Source organism: Lytechinus variegatus, chromosome 17 (genome assembly GCF_018143015.1).
Source record: "Lytechinus variegatus isolate NC3 chromosome 17, Lvar_3.0, whole genome shotgun sequence".
NCBI lineage: Eukaryota > Metazoa > Echinodermata > Echinoidea > Temnopleuroida > Toxopneustidae > Lytechinus > Lytechinus variegatus.
Window position 1 is genome coordinate 28,737,541 of NC_054756.1, and position 22,131 is coordinate 28,759,671.

A 22,131-nucleotide genomic window follows, 5' to 3' on the forward strand; every position below is an offset into this window, starting at 1 on the left:
GTCAAGGAAAGTGAAATAAGAAACTTCGTTAGAATAGATATATAGACAGACAAATATAAATAGATAGATATATTGATAGATATATTAAACAAGTTATTTATATTGCCATTTGTGAATATTTCCATTGTACTTTTTATACATTGCTGCCATTTTTCTTTGTGTATTCATTGTTAATTTCTAGCATCATTTTAGTGTGATTATTTATACATTGTTCTATTCTTTATACATAATTATTTGTTCTTTGTTTAATCTAGTTTTGTCTCTGTATGTCTATCTTAATATATACTATCATATGGACCTCTGCTTATGCAGTTGTGTCTGGAATAAAGTCTTGAATCGAATTGAATCGAATAGCTAGATAGATAGTTAGATAGGTAGATAGATATATACATACATACATACACACACACATACACACACCCTCACATACATACATACATACATAAAATAGTATAGCCAAAAAAAATCATCGCAGCCAAAGGCCGAATTGTGATCGGCTAAACAAACATGCAAGCTATAAAGTTTTCATGAAAAGTATTTTAACATTTTCTAAATGATACACAAACCTATTATGTACATTATGTGATCCTAAAAAAATATAGAGTTAGTGGAATAAAAGAGGAAGTCATGGAGGTGTAAGGCAGGAAATGGAGAGGATAGAAAAGTGAGGAGAGAAAAGTATCGAGGCGAAAAATGGGGAGGAGAAAGGAAAAGAACAGAAGAGACCACGTTCATCAAATATTGACATGCGCACACCATATCCTATTACTTAGAGATGGTAGCTGGTAAATTCATTGAGATTAAAAAAACACTAAAACATCACATATTTACATAGTGAAGTAGTAAAGTATGCAATAATGTTGTCGTACCGTTTCTAGTTTGCTCGCTAGTATTTGTTTTCACTTTAGTCGCTATTTTTTATGTTAACCCCACTTGCTGGTATATTATTGTACAACGCATGAACTTTTCTTGTTTCCGTTATGAACGTGCATTCAATTCAATACCTTAATAGCCTTTTCACAGGTGATTCTCGAATCATCATTTTAATGATAATTTCGATTGTAATCGTGACCGTCTGCCCTTTCACAAGGTAAAACAAATCGTAATTTGAATGATGATTCCATTGAAAAATACGGCTAATGACGAAAATTTAGCACGTGTGAAACCAAACTAGAACATGATAGAATCACAGTCGAACGCCAATCGCAGTCACGATAACAATAGCGATCATCATTACAATGATGATTCAAGATTTAGGTATGAAAAGGCCCTGTGATTCACGTTTGTGATTCTAATCATGTGGGTAGATTCTGACAATATTCAATGCAAGCTCTCATTCTTCTCTTGCTTGATTTCTCCATATATATTTTGTATTGATCATTATCACCAATAGCTACCTTTATTCGAATGACCTTGTTCAAGTGTTATATTTTTTTCTATTATGCGCTGTACGTGTTACGTTGGAGAAGACTTGTTTCCGTTGAAAATTATGTTAATTAGAAGAATAAACATATTCGTTGAATCTAAAATGCATTGATTCGTCTAATCATTGTTTATTCTCTATCAGAGCCAAAGAGCGAGTTGTTTTATCACAAGATACATGTACATGCCCTGCGAAAAGTGCATGGTTCAAAATCTGATTGAACCTCCAAATAAACATTACTTTAACGCCATCACGCGAGTATTATATCATTAGGGTGCGTAGAAATTGCTTGCATAAAGACGAGAAGGGGGAGGGGGGGGGGTATAGACCGGGAGAGCATGTTTAGACAGAGGGGGGGGGGGGCGATAGGGATATAAAGGTTTATGTGGACGAAAGGATGGAAAGAGAAGATACTGAAACAGACAGACGGACGGATAAAGAGGGAGAGAGAGAGAGAGAAGGGGGGGGGGGTAGAACGAAAGTAACTGGGCTCTCGGGTAGATTGCCTTTAAGAAAAAAAGGAATATTTACCCATCCACCAAAAATATATTCAGGTATAGAGGAAACATGCAGAGAGGGCAGATATATATAATTAAGAAAGTGATATATATTATGTTTGAGTGAGACAGAGATAGAGAGGGAGAGAAGGAGAGAGAGAAAGATGAGATAGAAGGAAGGGAGATATAAAGACGTTTTGGTATATATCTCGTGTTGGTATATATATCGTGTATAGAAGTCCTACCTGTATGTTCGACAAATCACCCGCTTGCCACTTTAATGTGATAAGTCAACCACTCGGGTGTTCGTGGTCAGAACAACATCATCATACACCTGTTACTGGCTACGGCGCCACCATCATTGCGTAGCTTACATCTTGAGTATGTTGATGTCACGTGATTTTTTTGTTATCTTTCTATCCAAGATGCGAAGAATTGAGATACCGGAAAAGCTTACTGGTTTATGTTACCATGAGTATGCTTTCCTTGTGAACAGGTATACAAAACATTTAGGCCAGGCATTCTGAAATATAGTAAAATATACAATGTTCCATTCAATTTCAGTTGTGCATAATGAACATCCCTCTTGTTGTTTATGTTTCTTTTGCGTCATTATCATCAGAATTTTTAAGAGTTTATTCTTTAAATGATTCTCATTCCTAATTCAAAATTTTGTCTCACCGTCCTGTATCATTCTGCCTAATTTTGAGACAAGGTATAACAGGCAAATGGCTCTACTATTAGTCTAATTTTATTGAATTGGTCATCCGCCTGTTTGACGTTGCTGTTCATATACTTATGCTCCACTTTACGCTTAACTGAGTCAAAATTATTTCAAGAAAACCCAAAATGAAAGGAAGTTCAGTATTTATTGATATATATTTAGCAAAAAAAAAAAAAATTGCAATTAAAACGTGTTTCATTATTACGGATGTTTATTGGGATTCATTCTCACACCGTGAACATACTAAGGAATTCATCGTTGAGTCACTATACCGTCAATTATTACATGTTCTGCTTTCATTCAAACCTGACAAAGAACATGGAATTGTCTTAAAAGTTTATAATCATCGCTTTAATAGGTAAGCTTTCCAAAAACTAGAGGAAAAAAAACTTTGGTACAAAAATAATATATATATCATATGACAATAGAAGCATATACAGTATTTATTGATAGAATACGTGTATGTAGAAGTAGTTTCAATAAAACCTGTATTTCATTATTTTCATTTTTGAATTAATCAATTTATTAGCAATATCATATCAGATCTATATTGAAAGATATAATACCAATTTTGATAAAACATACTTGGATATGAAATTGCTGCAACAATAAAATTATATCCACAAATAATACTCATTTTGTATAGTTGCACGTAAGTTGCAAATAACCTCACGAACGACAGGACCACGTTGTTCCCAAGTTTTATTATCCCCCTAATATTAAAGTATTTTTGTCATTTCGATGAAATAAATAAGGAAGAAAAGGCTTGCAGATTTAGTACTGTTATTAATTGCATATATATATACTTTTGGAAGTTGCTAAAAGACACTGTGTATTGCATAGAATTCGAACAAATTCTAAAATATATTCAAATCTGTAAAGGCAGATCTGATAAATCTCTTCACAATATATAAACATATATTTTATTTATCTAGTCTGATTCTTCGTTGCAATAAAACTGTTAATGAAAGTACGGATATTTTTCTAGTATTCATATTTAGTGATAGTAGATATGAAAGCAAGTAAAACAAAAATCTTCTCTGAAATGGAGAACCTATGAATAATGAATGAAAAACATACCATTTCCTGAGAAAGATATAATAAACAAATCTTTAGTTTTTACCATTTATATATTATCTGAATCAATTTAGTTCTGCGATTCAAAGAGGACCCCACCATATCACCGCTTCCTGGTGTTTTGCATTCTATGTACATGAACTAGATTTACGATTATGAAAAACATATTTGTTGAATTGAGTGATAAAGTAATTCTACTAAATAATAATGATAATCAAATGGTATATACAATAAGGAATATAAGTCAACAAGCATTATAATGAAGAAAATGAACTGAAACTACAATTATGATTCATGATAATTAAGAATTTATCCAAATCGTTTCATTCATTTCAATTCATTCATTTCAATTTATCCAAATTGAAATGAAATATCCCATGTGATTCACTTCTTAAAAAATAAATTTACTTGGAATGCATGTTAATTCTTTTCGTATACATAGTATCCATTTCAATATATACGATAATCAAATATCTCCCTGATTAAACTACATTTAGGGAAGGTATTCACAAAAGTTAACCCGGTTTAGACTGTACAATATACTGTAGGGGAAAGCGGGGTAAGTTGTGACACCTTTTTCTTTTGCATGTTAGAATTGATATGATAAGTAATCTTGAAGAAATAAGTATCTTGCCTTAAAATTTGATTCTTCTGAAATATTTTTCACCTCTGTATAACTGTCTACCAACAGACTGAAAGTCATTGTCAACTTTGAAAAAAGAGATGTCAAATGGCTCAACTTGCCCCATCGGTGGGGTAAGTTGAGCCACCTTCTGGGGTAAGTTTAGCCACAAAAACTATGTAAAAAATGTAATGTATGGGGGAAGATCCAGCATGACAATTTTTTTTATTTAAAGTCTTTTCACTTGCTAATTATCGATAAATACAAATCCTCTAAAAGGAAAAGAATAGTCATTTAAAGGTAAATGCTAGTTTTGGTAACGATATCAAAATGAGTTCATACAGAATCCAATGAAATGACTACTAAAGTGTCTGTTTGTATAAATAAAACGCATGTGCCAAAGGATTCTGGAAGAAATTGTGTAATTGCTGAGAAATCAGCAAATAAGCACGGGATTCGGGTAGGGCGTCGGGCCCGACGCCCTAAGCAATAATTATACATTGTCCCACGTGCGCTTATCTGTGTTGGGGAGTTTCGGTGTGAACATTTTTCAGCGTAGATTTCAAGATTTCACAAAGTCCAGTTAATGTAACTGTACCAGATCTAGATCCTCGATAATATACTGGCAATTAAGCCTTGTTTTACAGACATTCTCATGAAATCAGTGTTAACTGCAACTACTGGAATTTATCTGTAAATTTGATCCTTTCTGCTTGCATATCGATGGCTTTTTAAGATTTGTTTTTTAAATACGTTAACATAAGAATTACCATGGCTCAACTTGACCCAGGTTGGCTGGCTCCACTTACCCCAGCCTGAACTTAATGCGATAATTTCGCATCCACATATTTCTTATGCATTTATCATGTAAAAGACTATGACCAGAATGAAGATCCATACCTGGACTAACATTGCTGTTCTTGTGACTTTATTATATTTAAAGACATGTGTGTGTAAAAAAACACTCATCTATTTCACACACTTTTTTTTACTTTTTTGGCTAAATTTTGTATTTTCCCCTCTAAAAAGTATTTTTTGTTTGTAAATTGGAAACAATGTGGTGGGGTTAGGGGTTATGTAATGGGTCACCAATACATGACACCACCACAATGTCTGACTCATTCATTATCGGCCTGGGGGTGGTGGCTCAACTTGCCCATATGCCCATCTTACCCCGCCTTCCACTACTTAATAAGTAAACAAGAAAAGAGAGGATTAAAATAATTGAGTGGTTACATGCAGAAATGCGATTGAGAAATCTAAGAATCAGTCTAATCAAATTTTAAATAAAAATGAACAAAAAATTCGTTCATTTTGAAAAGATTTATTGTTTTATGTGTAATTCTAGACCTCATATTTTGTTTCACATTTGATACATGTGAATAACATTATACACCAAAAGAGACACGTACATGTTCATCTTGATTTATCGTTTATTTTCTTCTTATTGTGACATATTTTTGTTTTTTCTGGGCACCAACAAATTAGGCATACAGTTCAAGCCTGCCTCTTTCAGCGAGAATCGCACTAAGCTTCTTTACATTTCGAATCAATAGAGTTTTTGCAATCGCAACGAGGACGGATTTTACATCATAGAAAATCTATTGAAAATGATCGTCAAAATACAATGAACAGCTGAAAAGTCTTCGTCGAATATTAGTAAACCAGGAAAATTCTGAGCTGAAGGCTATGCCATTTGGACCAGAGTCACGGACGACACTAGGCCTACTGTTTTGATTCACAGATTTTCGACAAAGACTGCTTTGGCATGAAGGGCTTTTGACAATTTGTTAGCTATGTTCCAGAAAGCGTCCAGTTAATGATTGTAAAAGCATTCTACTTTAATTCTTGAACCGCATTCTGGCCTAAACATAATTATGAGGAGTCCAGTGATTCTCCTGTCAAGACGTCGTACTATGATATATTTTTGGAGAATCCCTGCAATCCCATTCACCATTGGTGTATGAGATAGCAGACTCTACATGTTGGCCAATGTTTAACTTAATCAGTGGAAGGAGAATACCAACGATGGTGTTTTAAATGTCTCTGTTTTGGTTACACATGGATTCTGAGCTGGTAAAAAGGTCTCGGCCGACTACGCAACTTTTGATATTTATTTTTAACCAATTAATATAATGGCTATATGTATAAGAATCCAGGCTATGTAAATTAAGTAATATCTATGGTCTATGTGGATCAAATTGAACCGATCTTAGGTTACCGCTGTACCTAGGACTTGACCTTCCATCAGTGACACGGCCAGGGTTGGAAATCACTGACAAACTGGACCCACTTCGTAGGTGTCGAGGAGGAACAGATCCATACAAACCAACCCCAGGACTATCATCATAAGCTCTAACAGCATTGATGAGTTGTTCCACAGCTTGCCTTTCTTCGTTTCCCAGGTTGCCGACGTGGCCATTGGATACACCGTTGGAGACTACGGAGTTGGGTCTACCAGCCCCGGGGTAGTCTCTGGGAGGGTAAGACTCGGTTGGTGATGGAGGGTCGGGGGCCGGCTCAGATGGTGGATCCTGGATGATTGGTTCCGTCTGCTGCACGGCATTTGATTGAGTAGGAGGAGGAGGCGCTGGAGCAGGAGGTGGAGGCGGGATGCCTAAGGTGGAGGCGGTGCTGATGTTTGTGCCTTGCCTTGATAGCCCCGCTGCTGATGACTCGTTGATGGGAATAAGAGGAGGCCTACTCGTGTAATCGTTGTCTGCTGGAGTTTGCATGTGGGTGATTGCACGAACCTCATCGTCCTCACGTCTTAACGAAGTAAGAAGATATAAAAAAATGGATGATGTTAAATTAATTTAAAGGCGTTTGAAATAAAGATGAAGGTAAAAAGGAATTGCACCGAATGAATATAACAGGAATTGTGTGTCCATATGATAAAAATGTGCCTGGGTCTATGTGTCTTTGTCATGAATGTCAGGGGCGGATCCAGGATTTTGAAATAGGGGGGGGGGGGCGCCAGCGGCGAGGGTGTGGGAGGGGGATACCCCCCTCCCACGGCAAGGACTTTTTCAAAAAATCATGTCCAAAAGTCGTATTTTGAGAGCACCTTTAGAAGAAAAATGCACACTTAAATCACTGTAACTTCATGAATAAAAGACACATACTGACTCATTTAGGAGCTGGTTTCCAGACAAGCGGTCATTCAAAACATACATTTGGCAAAGGCTCTTCACTTGCTTGCATCGTGTGATTGAAACGTCAAATTTAAATGATACGAAACTGAGACTTGTAATCGATATATTGTAATCAGCAAACCTATAGATTATCAAACATTAAAAATGGGGTAAGGGGGGGGGGGTTAATGTCACAATTTCTACTTTTTAACAATACACAATGTGTCCTCGGGACGTTTTTCCCCAGCACGAAAGTATTTTTATTCTCCCTAACCCCCACCCCCCCCCCTCCCGTCACATAAAATCTTCGCTCCTTACGCTGACATATAGCTGCCTATACACAGCAAACGCGGAGTGGGGTCGACTGGTGATTGAGAATATACAATTTTGCTCCTTGATAATAATTCGTTGGAATGATTGCCTTCGGCGAAACTTAGTTGGGGCGCCCTGGATAATATGCCTCTGAATCTACCAGAAAGTGTAAAAGTTAGTTTACATTAAATACAAATATGTCTGACCTATACAGTGGCGTACCGTGGGTTACGGCATTGGGGGGCATCAGCAAAAAATTTGAGTCACTTCGTGAGCGCGCGAAGTGCGCCCAGTTGCCAGGTATACTGACCTAACAGAGACATTTTAAGGACAGTGCCATTAAACGGATATTCAGACCTAAATAGGGACATTATAATCAGTCTTTTGTAACCATGATACGTACCTGTCTCGCTAAATAATGCGAGCGCGAAGCGCGAGCTGAAATTTTTGTAAATATTGACTCTCCAAACAGGAAGATTTTAAGGACTATATTTAGGAATCCATTAAGAGTATACACATCTCACCATAGTCATCTAGTGCGATTGCCCATAAGCGCTTGCTTATTTTGTTAGAATTACATCTAAACATGCACATAAAGCACTTGTAATCATGATTATCATACCCATCTCACTAATCAAATCTTGCGAGCGCGAAGCACGAGCTGAAAATTTAGGAAATGCAGACCTGAAGGGGGGCATTTTAAGGCTTATTTGTAGGAATTCACGAAGACCATACGTAGTTCACTAACCAAATGATGCGAGTGCGAAGCGCGAGCTGAAAATTTTTGATATTCAGATCAGAAAAAGGGACATTTTAAGGACTGATTCTACGAATTCATGGAGAGCAGACATATTACACAAAGCCACCACTGCGAACGTAAGCACGGACAGGAAATGATTTATATTAAGACCTTAAATGGGGCCATCACTTTTAAGTAGTCATGAAAAAGAAGCACACTATTGTACATAAAACAATAATAACTCGAAGTGCGAGGAAATACATTTGGCAGTTTGTTGTATATTGACTTGAAAACGGGAGGTTTTATAGTATAACAGGATTATATATCTCGGTAAACAGACAATGCGAGCACCAGGAACAATGAAGACATAGGCCCTATGCAAATTATGTTTCATAAAGTTATGAAAAGAAATGTTTCTTACGTAATATAACATAATTATGATATAATATAACATTATAATGAACAATAATGTCTTCTTTTCCACTACGTTTCTCTCCCTTTCTTCCTCTTTTTCTCCTTTTCCCCGTTTTTTTTTTTTTTTTTTTTGTCAGCCGATTGAGGGGGCACGTGCCCCCCATGCCCCCCAACCCGTAGTTACGCCACTGGACCTATACATTTCAGTGAAAACGTACATGACCAAGGCAGAATGATAATGCTGCGCACGTGGCGCCCGATATAGGGCTTCATCTTTGAGTGAAGAATAATCTCGGGATAGACATTATCATTCGCATCGTTGACACTTTCTCTCGCGATCTGTTACTTACAATTTACATGTATTTGCCATAAAGACGGACAAACGCATGTTACAAAAAACACAAAATTTCGGGAAAAAATGATATCCAATCCAACATCTTCACACTGGTCACTGCACTGCAACTCCCGATTACAAGTGGTGCAACTTTCCAACCAATCGACTTGCGCGCCCTGGAATTCCGGAATTTACATATTGCAATACAGTATGACAGAGGTGCATTTGTGCGAACACAGAGGCCATGAGCGTAAGTTAAAATATAGTTTTGACTAGATCTAGCCCTTGAAATTGACTACATTGTACCAATCCAGTAAATATAACCATAAAAAAAAAAATCCGGCGAAAATAGGGGGGGGGGGGGCTCGCCCGGGGCGCCCCCCTCTGGATCCACCACTGAATGTGTGTGAGCTGTTGAGGCTTTTATGTTGTCAAAATAAAGACACAATGATATATGATAACTTGTAAAAGAAATGTTATAATGTGTTTGAATACAAATGACCAGTATTGTTATTTGAGACGTTGAACCTTAATACGAATCCATGAAATAATCATAGGAGTCCAGGGTGAAAACTCAAGATTGGTATCAAGTTAGGTGTGATTCTTGTGGTTGAAGTAAATAGGGGAACCAGTTTCACCCAGTGACAAGACGACCAGCTCCATGGCGTTAATACACTAGTGTAAAGAGATTGAATTTGGAACCCGATAGCATCAAGAAGAAGATCAAATGTGTATTTCTACCACTGATTCCGATCAGTGAATTATGTATTAACCGAACATTACTGCCCTTGAAGTGTTGTTGATGCTATTGATTGGAAAATCACACAATGGAAAGAGTGTCATACTCCTCTGACCGCCCTTTTTTATGCAGTGACATGACGACCAGTGCAATGACTTAAATACATTCTTATAGAAAGTTTGAGTCGCGAACCCGGTAGCACCAAGAAGAAGGTCAAATGTATATTATTAACACTAATTCCGTTCAGTGAATGATGTGTTGACTTAACATTACTACTCTCGTAGTTGTAATGCTATTGATGGTAAAATCAAACTCATCTGACCGCCGTATTTCATTAATAATAATAGTAATAATATGTCCATTTATATAGCGCAGTTACTATGTGCATATAATCAACTGCACTTTGATACTTGGTATCATATTATTACCCCGGCTGTAGCTGAGCCGCCATATTATCGTATCAAGTATCGAATGACAAAGAGGGAGAGAAAGAGAGAGAGACGAGAGAGAGAGACGAGGGGGGGGGGTAGACCAAATGCAGTAAATAAAAAAATTTAATACTTACACGCCATATCTTTTTTCCCTCTTTCCGAACGCGACTGCGAGGATGAGGAAGATGATGATCAGGATGACGAGACAAAGGGCGATCACCACCGCAATCACTGGGAGAAAAATAAGATGAAAAACAAACATTATATATCAGAGCTTTGCACGTTCTAGTAAAGTACATGTATTTGCCCCCCCCCCTATATTTAAACCTGAAAATAGTGGCCCGTATTCTGAAGTCCGGTTTAATTTATACTCTTGTCTAAAGTCAAGGTTTAATATACACTGATATATGGATTAGTCAATAGTTGTGTACATGTAGATCTATCACATTAGACTACCAATGTGTCACCGCATTTAAAACAAACAAACAAACAGAATCTTAAATAATTATAATACGATATATTGCATTAATGAGGCGCCAGTTTATCTAGTTTCCTATTCAATTGCGCACTACAAAGTATTATCTATTACTATGTATGACTGTTTTGGGAAGGGCAAATAAAATAGTTACATTCACCAGTAAACATAAATAAAAATAGTATAAACAAAAAATGTGACTTTTGGTTCCCATAATTTTAGCACAGAGTTAGATCATGGTCACAGGGCGCAGACTTTACTAGCATTCATAAAATCATGTTGTCCCAATTATTCTTGTTTTATGATGTATCATTGACTATAAACTTGTGAATTTACTGCATGGGATAATTCATGCATTCATTCTTTAATTCAATAAATAACCTTCACTTCGAATACAGGCAACTAAGCCTTAAAAGTCAATGGTCCGTTTGATAAAGAGTTACAACTGAAATAACTTCATCATAATGGCAACTATCATGGTAACATGACTCAGCAGTCAATCCCAATCAGGGATCCCCTGGTAATATACCAAACTAAAAAAGCGAACACACTTTATTGAGACGGGCCCTAGGTGATAACAAAAATCATAAAAAAATGTGTAGGACGGCTAACGGCAAAAGGCATGTATCTGGCAGGGATGTATCATAGATGGCGCTATTCACTCGAAGGGATATTAACAACATTCATTCTCAACTTACTATACTGGATATGCTGGAAGTAACGCAATATTAAAAAAAGGTGGAGCGCCTCTGGCAGTCTCACCTGCATTACGCCATTCAATATAAAAGCAGTGCTGACTTTGAAAAACAACTAATAAAATAGTTATTATTGAAAAACTTATATGATAATAAAATACTACATTCTCACTGAGCCTAACTGACCTTTGACCTAAGCATGAAGTAGATCTATAAACTTTTAAAGTTATGATGGCAATTTAGAAAATACCACCAACATGGCAGAAGTTTATTGACCCTAAAATGACCTTTGACCCTGCATGGGCATGTTACTTGAAACTTTTTTGGTGATACTTGATTGCTCTTATGTCCAGGTTTCATGAACTAGATCCATAAACATTTACAGTTGTAATGGCAATTCAACAAATACCCCGACATGGCCAAAGTTGTTGATCCAAGATGACCTATGACATAAGCCATGTGACTTAAACCTCAGATAGGATGTCCATTGTTATACCATTACCCTTATGTTCAAGTTTCATGAGCTAGTTTCATAAAATTTTAAAGTTATGACATTTCAAAAACTTTAGCCTTGGTTAAGATTCCCCGAACATGGTGTTAGTTCATTGACCATAAATGATCTTTGACCTTGGTCATGTGACCTGAAACCCCAGCAGGATATTTGGTAATACTTGATTACCCCAACGTCAAGTTTCATTAACTGCGTTCATATACTTCATAAGTTATGATGACATTTCAAGAACTTAACCTTGGTTAAGATTTCAATGTTGACGACGCCGCCGTCTTTGCCGCCGGAAAAGTGGTGCCTTTAGTCTCGCTCTGCTAGGCAGGTGAGATAAAAACCTTCCACTCTCTAATGTAAACAAAATGGTTATCCACGCTTACGAAAAAAACCTAATTCTATGCCACAGAAACAGTTAATAATGCATCTGATACGCAGTGAGCGTTGAATGACTATTTTAATACATTATGTTGGCAACATTAATACCATTGCTTACGGAAGCCATGATTTTTGGTGTATAGAAAACATAAATAAACCCCATATATTTCATGCATTCACCTATGAAACTGATTGCATATTGAAGCAGGTTCACATGTCGTAATGGAACACATTTTTACTGCCCGGGTTATGCATTTTTCTCGAAACGATGGAAAGTGTGGCTCAGAAATCAATCTCCTTGCGTTATGAAAGCATTTCATATTGGACAAAAAAAGATATCTGAATGAAATGAAGAAAAAAAAATCATATTAACAATATTCAAATACAAGTTTGAAGCTACCGAAATCATTTACATTTATCGGCTGTTAGTGGTAATGCTATAGGGAATGTGGTTAGATTAGAAGACTAAATGAAACGAGGGCCTGAAATAACTTACCAACAATCATCCAGACTTCCAGACCAGTTGAAGTACAGGTTGGTAATGGAGACCATGTCCCGTCGGATTGGCACTGCAGAGTTGTATTCTCAACAGGGTTCAGACCCGCATCACAGTCAAGGATCACACCCTGACCAACCTGGTAAGAACTCAGGTCTGATTCTATGATGCGCCCTCCATCTACGACTGGATGGTCACAAGTGGCTGGAGGATCCAAAGAGTTACGGAGATTTTAATGATTTGAAGACCATTAGGAATGCCTACAAGTGTATCTATAAGATTTCGACACTTGATCTCTGTGACATTAACCGTATAATGCCAGTTTTGGTAAAAGAAGACACACACACAAAAATCAATCATTCTAATTAATAGATTATGATTACCACTCGCGGAAAAAAAGACAAAATCTTCGTCAATTAAAACACAACTCACCTTAATTTACTGTAAATAAGCTTAAGTTCGTTTTAGGTCATTTAAAAAGAAATCACTGCATTGCAATAATTATATAGGGTATTTATTTTGCGCACATACCCACCTTGTTAGGTGCTCAAATGGCTCCTATATTACCCGGCTAAGCTAGGCGTTCATAGCGCACACAGCTTTTTAAGGAATTGCCTCCTACCGGTACCCATTTACCTCACGTAGGTTGAGTGCTTCACATTGTGGATCAGTTTCTTGCTGAAAGAAATTACGCCATGACTGGGATAATGAACCCACGACCCTCTGTTTCAAAGTCCGAAGACTAATCCACTGGGCCACAACGCTCCACAATTAAGGCAATTAATAATATCCGGTCCTGCCTGACATGTTTGATGTAAGTTTAACAATACTTACAAACATTTGCAGTTGGAGCGTCGGTGCTTGAGGTCGTAGGTACAGGGGCAACAGGAGATGTATTCACAGGGGGTTGGGTGACTGACGTCACTGGCGTGGTCTCATCCGTACCTTGATTGGTTGCTGCAGGTATTGTAGCAGTTGGTGCTATAGACGGTGTGGTCACAACTGACGGATTAGTTGCAGCTGTAGCAGTGGCCTGAGAAGGGGGCATCGTGGCCATAGTTGGAGGATTCGGATTCGTTGTTGTTAAAGGAGGTTCTGTATGATGATGACGGTGGTGATTATGGTAAAAGGATTACGAATGCACTTTATGTTTGTTTATAGTTAAAAGTCAAGTCGACCCTAACAAAGGCGATCCATATAGAAAAACAGAAAAATATAAATAAGAATTAGATTTTGTTTGCTTTGTTTGTTTGCTTGAAATTTATTTATGCGTTCAACATGTTCAACATAATACAACCATGACAACATAATCAATTATTACATAGATTTTACAATTACATGTATATACATTTTAGACACACGTATCATTTACGATCTCTTTCTGAATATAAAAAAAGTATATGAAAAATATTATTTAATTAAATTTCAGAACGCAGGAGACCGTCGTCATGAGCTTGATTTGGAATAGGAAAATTATGAAAGTTGTTTTTTCACTTGAATTTAAAGAGCATGCATATGCACAGCGTTACACGAATAAAATGCAAGAGTGGATATCATACTCATCTATGTTTAACTTGTTGGCGTTAAGCTCCTGACGGGATCATAATATGATTGAACAATTACCACCAGGTAGCGTTTCAAAATGCTCAATGTGGTGGTGTCCATACATGTATTTAATCATCGGAATACAAATTATAATATTAAGTGTGTGATAACAACCTTTACTCATAGACATGTAGGCAAGTAGGCTACTACAAAAAAGTCTAACGTACCGGCAGAGGTGATAAGGTACCCCGATGCTCCAGGCGAGTTCGCAGCCCTCATCAACGTTGCAGTTATAGTTGTCGGTGTGGTTGATAACCCGGACAGCACAGTGTCACCTGGTTCTGTAGGGTTAATGGTCATACCTCCAACCTCCACAGTCAGCGTGTCTCCTGGTGCGAGGTCTAGAGCTAGAACCTGAAGCAGGATTCCTCCTGATGATGCAGTCACATTGATTCTGGAGACGAGGTTGGCTGGTTGTGATGAACTAGATATGACGTAATCACCGGGTAACCATGGCGATGCTAGGTAGTCATCCCCAATAGACACTGGAAAGAATCAAGAATTGAATCAAATTGGATAAAAGAATACTGTTTCAATATCAGGCCCGGGCCGCGGAACGGTTTTCAAATCACAATCGTATGGTCATTTTTTCGTTTTTGTACACGGGGGTGCATATTCAGGGGCTTTCGCGGCCCCTGAATATTATTGAAAATTGTATTATCTCACGAACACATTCATACATGCTAGTTAAGGAGTCCTCCATTCTGATTTTAGGTTGGTGTGAATTGATGGTAAAGGTAAAGTGCACGTAATTACGTAGGTCATTAAAATCGGACAAAAATAGATTTCAAGTTTTGCACCATGTCCTTCAGATTTTTTTTAATTTACTGTATGCAATTTATCGAGCCTTTTCATTTTTTTTTTGGGGGGAGGGCTATAGTCAATATCAAATATGTATTTCAGTAAATGAATTTACACACACAACACTAAAACTCTTACAATACACAAGATTACCAGTTTTCCAACTTTTCCTCATATAGAACCATTCACTGATTGAGATCTAATGTAGTTAGGTGTTAAAAACAAGTCCGGAAAGCTGCCTTTTTTTGCTATCCAGATTAAGATACGATCAGGAATGGATGCCCAATTAAATTCCACTATTCGTTCTATTTTTTATGAGATGGTCATCCTTCGTTTCCTTTTTTCTTCTGATCTTGAAGGTGGAAACAGTAATATTGACGAGGTGAATCAGTTACATTCATAGCAATCTCATTTCTTTGTGTTCATATTATCATACATTGTACTTCTCAACGACCAAGAAAACAAAAAAGGAGAACGGTAAAAAAAAGAAAGGAAAAGGGTGATATGTGATGATTTTCAAATCATCTGTCTAAACAAAAACAATTTAAAAAATGATTCTTGTATTGAAAATATCACATTTTAGCTCGTTCATTTCGCTCGCTCACAGCTCTTCACATTTGTTGCCCCATACGCCATTTGAGCCCCCTGATTTTTTATTTTATTTTATTCATTTTTTTTAGGAGGTGAGGGTAAAAAGGGGGTGTTGATTCGCCACTGATATACTTACCAGAATAAATAGATACAAATTCATTATTGGTCTCATCATCACCACAAAGCTGAGCTGAGTTACCCGGACATGGCATTTTACACATGATGTTATCAACAGACTGGGCAGGTTGTTGGATCTGATCACCACAGGTACATGTTGTTCCATATAAACCAGCAAACATAGAATCCCTTGAACAGTGTTCTAAACATGTTTCAATCGTGTTTAACTGAAAAGAAATTGCTGTTGTTGATAAAAGTGCATCTTCGAAACGGTAACATCCTTGATAATTTGGTGCAATCCCCACGTTTAAACCTAGAAATAGAGATAAAACAACATTTGGCATATATCTTGTTAAAAGGCCATTGGAGATCATTATAATTATACAAACGGGCATGCAGAAGGGTCTCTGACAACTACGTTCTTTGTATCGTCCATGGCTAGATTGAGAAGGTTTTTTGTGTTGCTGGTTATATTCGTCTTACTTTTATTTGATTTTATTTTTCAAAACAATTTTGTCAGGGAATAAATTTTATGTATTTAGACATTTTAACCACTACAATCTTAGGATAGGAAAACTTCACCAACGCGTTGTTGAATGTGTGCACGATACCACCCTACACACAAATAAATGGTAAAAGGTAACCAAATCCTTAAATAAAATCATCGGTTAGAATTCTATTTAAAAAAAATATCATATCTGTTAAGTCAGCCTATCCTCTCTAAGAATGTAGAGTAGTCAACTTAACCATGCAAACTGGCTTTTTCGATTTTACAATTCCCTTAGCTGTCACGTGATTTTTCTATTGTCTTCCACCCTCGTCTTAATCTTCATTTTGCATATCTGAGTGAAAATTGAACTACAAAATAATAAAACTATCTATCAATTTAACCTAGGTTATAAACTAAAACCACCCATTTATGGAACGTCAGGTGCCAAATCATCGGATGCTAATCATCATGAACCATTCATTGACACGTTTTTTACCAGAAATTAAGTTTGACATGAGATACAGAAAAAATAGATTGAGAATTGACTGTGTTATATATTCTAATGAATTATGAATAATGAATATTAAACAGAAATATATTTAATTAGTATCAGTGAAGAAAGTAAATTTCATTCCTCATTAATGTCCATTCTTGGAAGACGTACCTGAGCATCTAACACCCACATCTTTACTATGAGGACATGCTGAAGCTTGTCCCCACTGGTCACTGGTAACACATTCGTTAAGACTTTCATCTGAAGATTCGCATTGGACATTCATTAACCAGACTGTCTGTGTGAACGGACCTTGCCCAAATCTTGGGATGTTCGTTCCCAAGGAAACTTGAAAACCTACGTCATATGAGAAATTAAAAGAACGAGATAAAAAAAAGGTCACGTTATGAACAAGAAGAGGTCACTGCAAGTTTTGAAGCAGTGTCTCAATCATATTAGAAGCTCGTGGATATATCAATTAGATCCAGGGTACATGTATGTTAAGAGTTTTTGTGAGAGATGTCAGAAAGCGACGGAGAACGACTCCGAGAACACAGCAAATGCATTAAAAATGCAAAGTCAAATCACTTTAAGAATTTGGGAGGTCTTTGTCGAAAATTGGTAAATCGGAAAAACAGTTTCGCCCTACCGTTGGAAGCTAACGAAAATAGCAATAGTCTTTTTCCAAGATTGATGTATGAATCTGCTGTTTCGATTCACCAACTCTCGACAAAAACTTCATTTTCACGAAGGGCATTTTACAATACATTCTCTATGTTTGCGAAAGCGTTCGGCGCCGCAGTTGCCAAAACTCCCGAGTACCCCTGCTTAACTAACAAAATATATTTCTAAGCAATGGACAATAGGCCCTTAGATGCTGAAATGTATTTGTTCTGAAGAATACACATATGTCAATAAATGCGAATGTGATTAACATGGAGCCAGTGACAAGTTAAAAAAAAACAGGGAAAATTTTTAAGATTACATACCTTTCCCTTTATACTTCGGGGCATACTTATGCTCATAAACATTTCAGGCGAAAAAAAAAACATTTTGAGGAGTACATGCAAATAGAAGTAAAAAAAAGACACACAAAATACAAAATAAATCAGATAAGAATATAACAAGTCAACGTTTTGCATTATTTCGGCTAAATGGAATTATGCGTGTCGTCGCGGATTACGCAATGCCTAATGCTTGCCATATACAACTTGTTCTTTGACACTGTGTTATATGAACTTATATTTCATTTTCTACTTCAAAAATATACTTCGTATTTCGAGAATATACACTTAAAATTTATTGCTAAATTATAGCTATAGTATTCTGTTTCAAGGGAAACATATTGTACACACATGTATGATAAGTTTGATATGTATATATAGCATGTATAGTATGAAAGTGGAAAGTGGGTTTTTCTGGTATTAACAGCCCACCTCATTGGGATGAACATAATTTTATCTGTTTTCACATAATACCGTTGAAGATCAAGTCCACCCACAAAAAATGATTCAATAAAGAAAATTCAAACAAGCATAACGCTAAAAAACGTCATCAAAATCGGATATAAAAATTACTAAGTTAAATGGAATTTTAAATTACCACCTATTTTTCACACGAAAATCAGTTATATGTACAACTCAGGGACATGCAAAATAGAAAGTCACTGATGTCCCTCACTCGCTATTTCTTTTGTTGTTTTTGTTGTTTAAATTACATTGTATTTCATTTTTTTGCTGATTTGACATTAAGGTAAACAAGAATGAACCATGGAATACTAAAACAATGGTGATACCACATTTTAAAGAGGAATAAAACTTTGTTTAACAGCACATTGAGGAGAAAATTAGAATATTTTTCATATAATTAAATACAAAAGAAGTAGTGAGTGGATGACATCATCAGTCCCTTCATTTGTATACTGGTCAGGATGTGCACATAGCTATTTTGTAAAATTAAGCGAAACTTTGATGAATTTTTAGTGTTAATGTTTATAGACGTTTTTCTGTTTTCATTCAAATCAACGTTGATCTATTTTTTAATCAAAATTTATGAAACTTCACTGTTTTTCTCATTTAATATCATTTCATTTATTGATATTTATTTTCAGCCTTGAGTATAGCCATCTAACCTATCGCCATAATTTTCATACAAACCTAATTGTTTGCAGATAACACCAGCGTCCGTGCTATCCCATCCGATGTCACATATCGTCCCCCAAACACCATTATAATATACTTCTATTCTTCCTTCTAGAGAAGAGCTGCCATCAACCAGTCTCACGTCACCTAAAGAAAAAAAAATAGATATATATGAAGAGCTTGATTCCAGAAGGAGCTTGATCCACTTTTGACCAAAATTGATTTTTTTTACAAATATATGTATCTTAGGCGTGGGATTAAAATGCAACATATCGCGATTGAATTTACTTTTTGGAAAAGTTGGCAAAAATTAATTGCAAATTTGAGTTTTGTTCCAAAAGAAGCTATATCCAAAACAGTTTTGTGCCAAAGGAGCTAAGTCCACTATACGTTTACTTAAAATGGATTATTATTCCTATTTTACATAAAGTTATGCATTCAATTCTTTAGGTTGTGGATACAAGTTTACACTATCAGTGTAAATTTTGCTGAAAATAACAAAATTTTACATTTCCAGAAATATTTTGTGATTTAGCTCCTTTTGGAATTAAATATCGAATAGACACCGTCCTCATTAAAGAAAAAAATATATATATTTGTCTCTCTTTTTTCTGTAATTTTCAATGGATAAACATCATAAATTATGTGAGGCAGTGTAGCTCAGTCGGTTAGAGCGCATGTTTCGGATAAGATCGTAGATCTCAACGTGAGGGGTTCGAGTCCCGCTCATGCGGAAACGCGTCTGACAAAAAATCTGATGCTACAGTGTATATAGCGTTGTGTGTTAGCGTGCCTCACCACTGCATTCAGTGCAGGTGTGAATGCAGTTGGAAAACACTCCGTCCATCGGAAAGGACGCAAATGTTGGTCCCGTGTATAGGACAGTCACAGCCTATGCACGTTGAAAACAAATACATTCGTCAAAGAGGAGATGTTCACTCGGTGTATTGCACCTGCTGTTCAATTTCCAAAATGAAATATGTTTAAATTTGTATCATTGACATTTTACTAAGTTTTGTTCCAAAAGAAGCTAAATCCATTAAAGATGAAATTTCAAAAATTATGTACAAAAAATGATAATGAATGCTAGATTATTGAAATCATGATTTAATTATTACAAGATGATAGTTCTATCCTATATTTCAACATTAAACAACAGTAGCTAAGGGAAAGTGGTGGATAAAAAAACCTTGATTTACACTAAAATGCCTAAAGTAGATTTAGCTCCTTTTGGATTTTTTTTCATATATTCATATATATATACAAATTAATACCACTTTGAAATTTTGTCCCACCCTAACATGGGCTTTGTAGCGTTGCAAATTGATGCAGAGGTTATAGGTTCAAAACTTGTTCACGTCATTCGAATAGTGACATATACATTAAAGGCGGAAACTTGAATAATCATATTTGATGCACGTCTGAAAAAAAATACACACGCATGTACCCACACCCCATGAATTTAAGGACCACTGATATTAAGTCATATTTCTAAAACAATTTTGTAAACCTTTTAAACTACTTTTGTGAGGTTCAAAAGCGTCGTATGAAAAAAAAATGAATATCGTTTTTCCTGTATATGTTCTTAACCTTAGGCCTATATTTACCCCAGTTTATTTGTCATATAATCAGACTGATCTAAGTATGAAAAAAAGCATAATTATTTTTCTGAAATACACATCGGCTGTTATTCTTATCACGAAGAGTGCATGATACCATTATTAATAAACAGAGTCTGACAATATACCAAAGGCGTGGCTCATATAATGTACGTATTTAATCCCAAATACGCTTAAACAAGAATACATTTACCTGGTGATTGTCCGACTATTCCTGAACCTCTGAAAGCTAGTAGCATGAATTGAGTCCAGAATAGAATATGAAAATCCATGACGGATGATAAATCAATATCCAATTACACATCCATTGCAATTTATTTAAACTGCAGCAGTTATATCTCTAGTACAGGTAAAGTCCTGTCTACCACCAACGTATGCAGGACTGGTAATGGGTGTGTAGCCGCTTTTCATATTTCTTGCACTATACCAAAATATATCGTATTCCTCACTCCCAAAGCAAAGTTCACGTTGGGAGAGAAGTATCTATTGTCAAAGACACAAAGTTTAGCCATTCGACCATGCAGAAATATGTAAACGTCAGAGCCAATGGTATGAATTAGGTGTGTGCCTCAGATACACGGGATGCGACCGACCAGAAAAGTTCCTTTCTGTCTCTTTACAATTGAATATGAATATTTGCTAGAGGGTACCGCCTGCTTGCTGAGTACTTATTACAAGGTTTACTCCTTTTTCCAGGGTTTACCTTACAGTACTGCAAGAATGATCATAATCGTAAAGTATTCGCATTTCAAAATAAAACTAGGACTCTTCTGACTAATCTGAAAGGGTGTTATTTTTCAGGAATGCCAATTTGATGTACAAGTACAACATGTACAACATCCCAAGCACCTTTGCTCTATCGGTTCAAAAAAATATTTCTTTATCCTATACAGAATCTACAACGAACATACATTTGACTCATAATGGGTTATTAACGAACTATTATTCGACTGATTGGATGTTAGTTAATATTGATTTTAACCAATATGGCTTAATACTAGTCGAAATAGACCAAACGATAGATTATCCTGAAGTGGGATACTCCACTCCCCTCCCTCCCCTGATGAAAAAAGTATGGATAATCCCAGGTAAATCGGATTAGAAGGGCTTGATAGTATCTGGAAATAATCATGTCACAGTTCGATCATTGCGCGAACACTATTCTTAGATCAGATTTTGATATTAGTTGAATGTAATTATGTTTTCTCGCTAAAACAAATTATTACCATAACAACTATGCTAACGATGACAATGATGACAGTCATGTTACTTAGGGGTTAGA

At 36.2% G+C, this 22,131-nt stretch overlaps 1 protein-coding gene across 1 annotated transcript; it reads right to left on the reverse strand.

Annotated features, from left to right (window-relative positions):
• Positions 1-5,710: 5,710 nt before the first annotated feature.
• On the reverse strand, positions 5,711-21,291 carry LOC121431140 (mucin-5AC-like). The gene is made up of 9 exons (XM_041628646.1): positions 21,043-21,291; positions 19,246-19,377; positions 17,261-17,446; positions 16,126-16,419; positions 14,765-15,082; positions 13,827-14,087; positions 12,993-13,196; positions 10,581-10,677; positions 5,711-7,112 (listed from the first exon to the last, which is right to left on the reverse strand). The coding sequence occupies exons 1-9, from the start codon at positions 21,119-21,121 to the stop codon at positions 6,524-6,526; spliced, it is 2,160 nt and encodes a 719-aa protein (XP_041484580.1). The 5' UTR covers positions 21,122-21,291; the 3' UTR covers positions 5,711-6,523.
• Between the last annotated feature and the right edge of the window lie 840 nt (positions 21,292-22,131).

Coding starts and splice junctions, on each gene's coding strand:
- LOC121431140 (XM_041628646.1), bottom strand. CDS start 21,121: ATGGATTTTCATATTCTATTCTGGACTCAATTCATGCTACTAGCTTTC. Junction 16,420..17,260: donor TGTGGGTGTTAGATGCTCAG/GTACGTCTTCCA, acceptor CTCTATTTCTAG/GTTTAAACGTGGGGATTGCA. Junction 15,083..16,125: donor ATTTGTATCTATTTATTCTG/GTAAGTATATCA, acceptor GATTCTTTCCAG/TGTCTATTGGGGATGACTAC.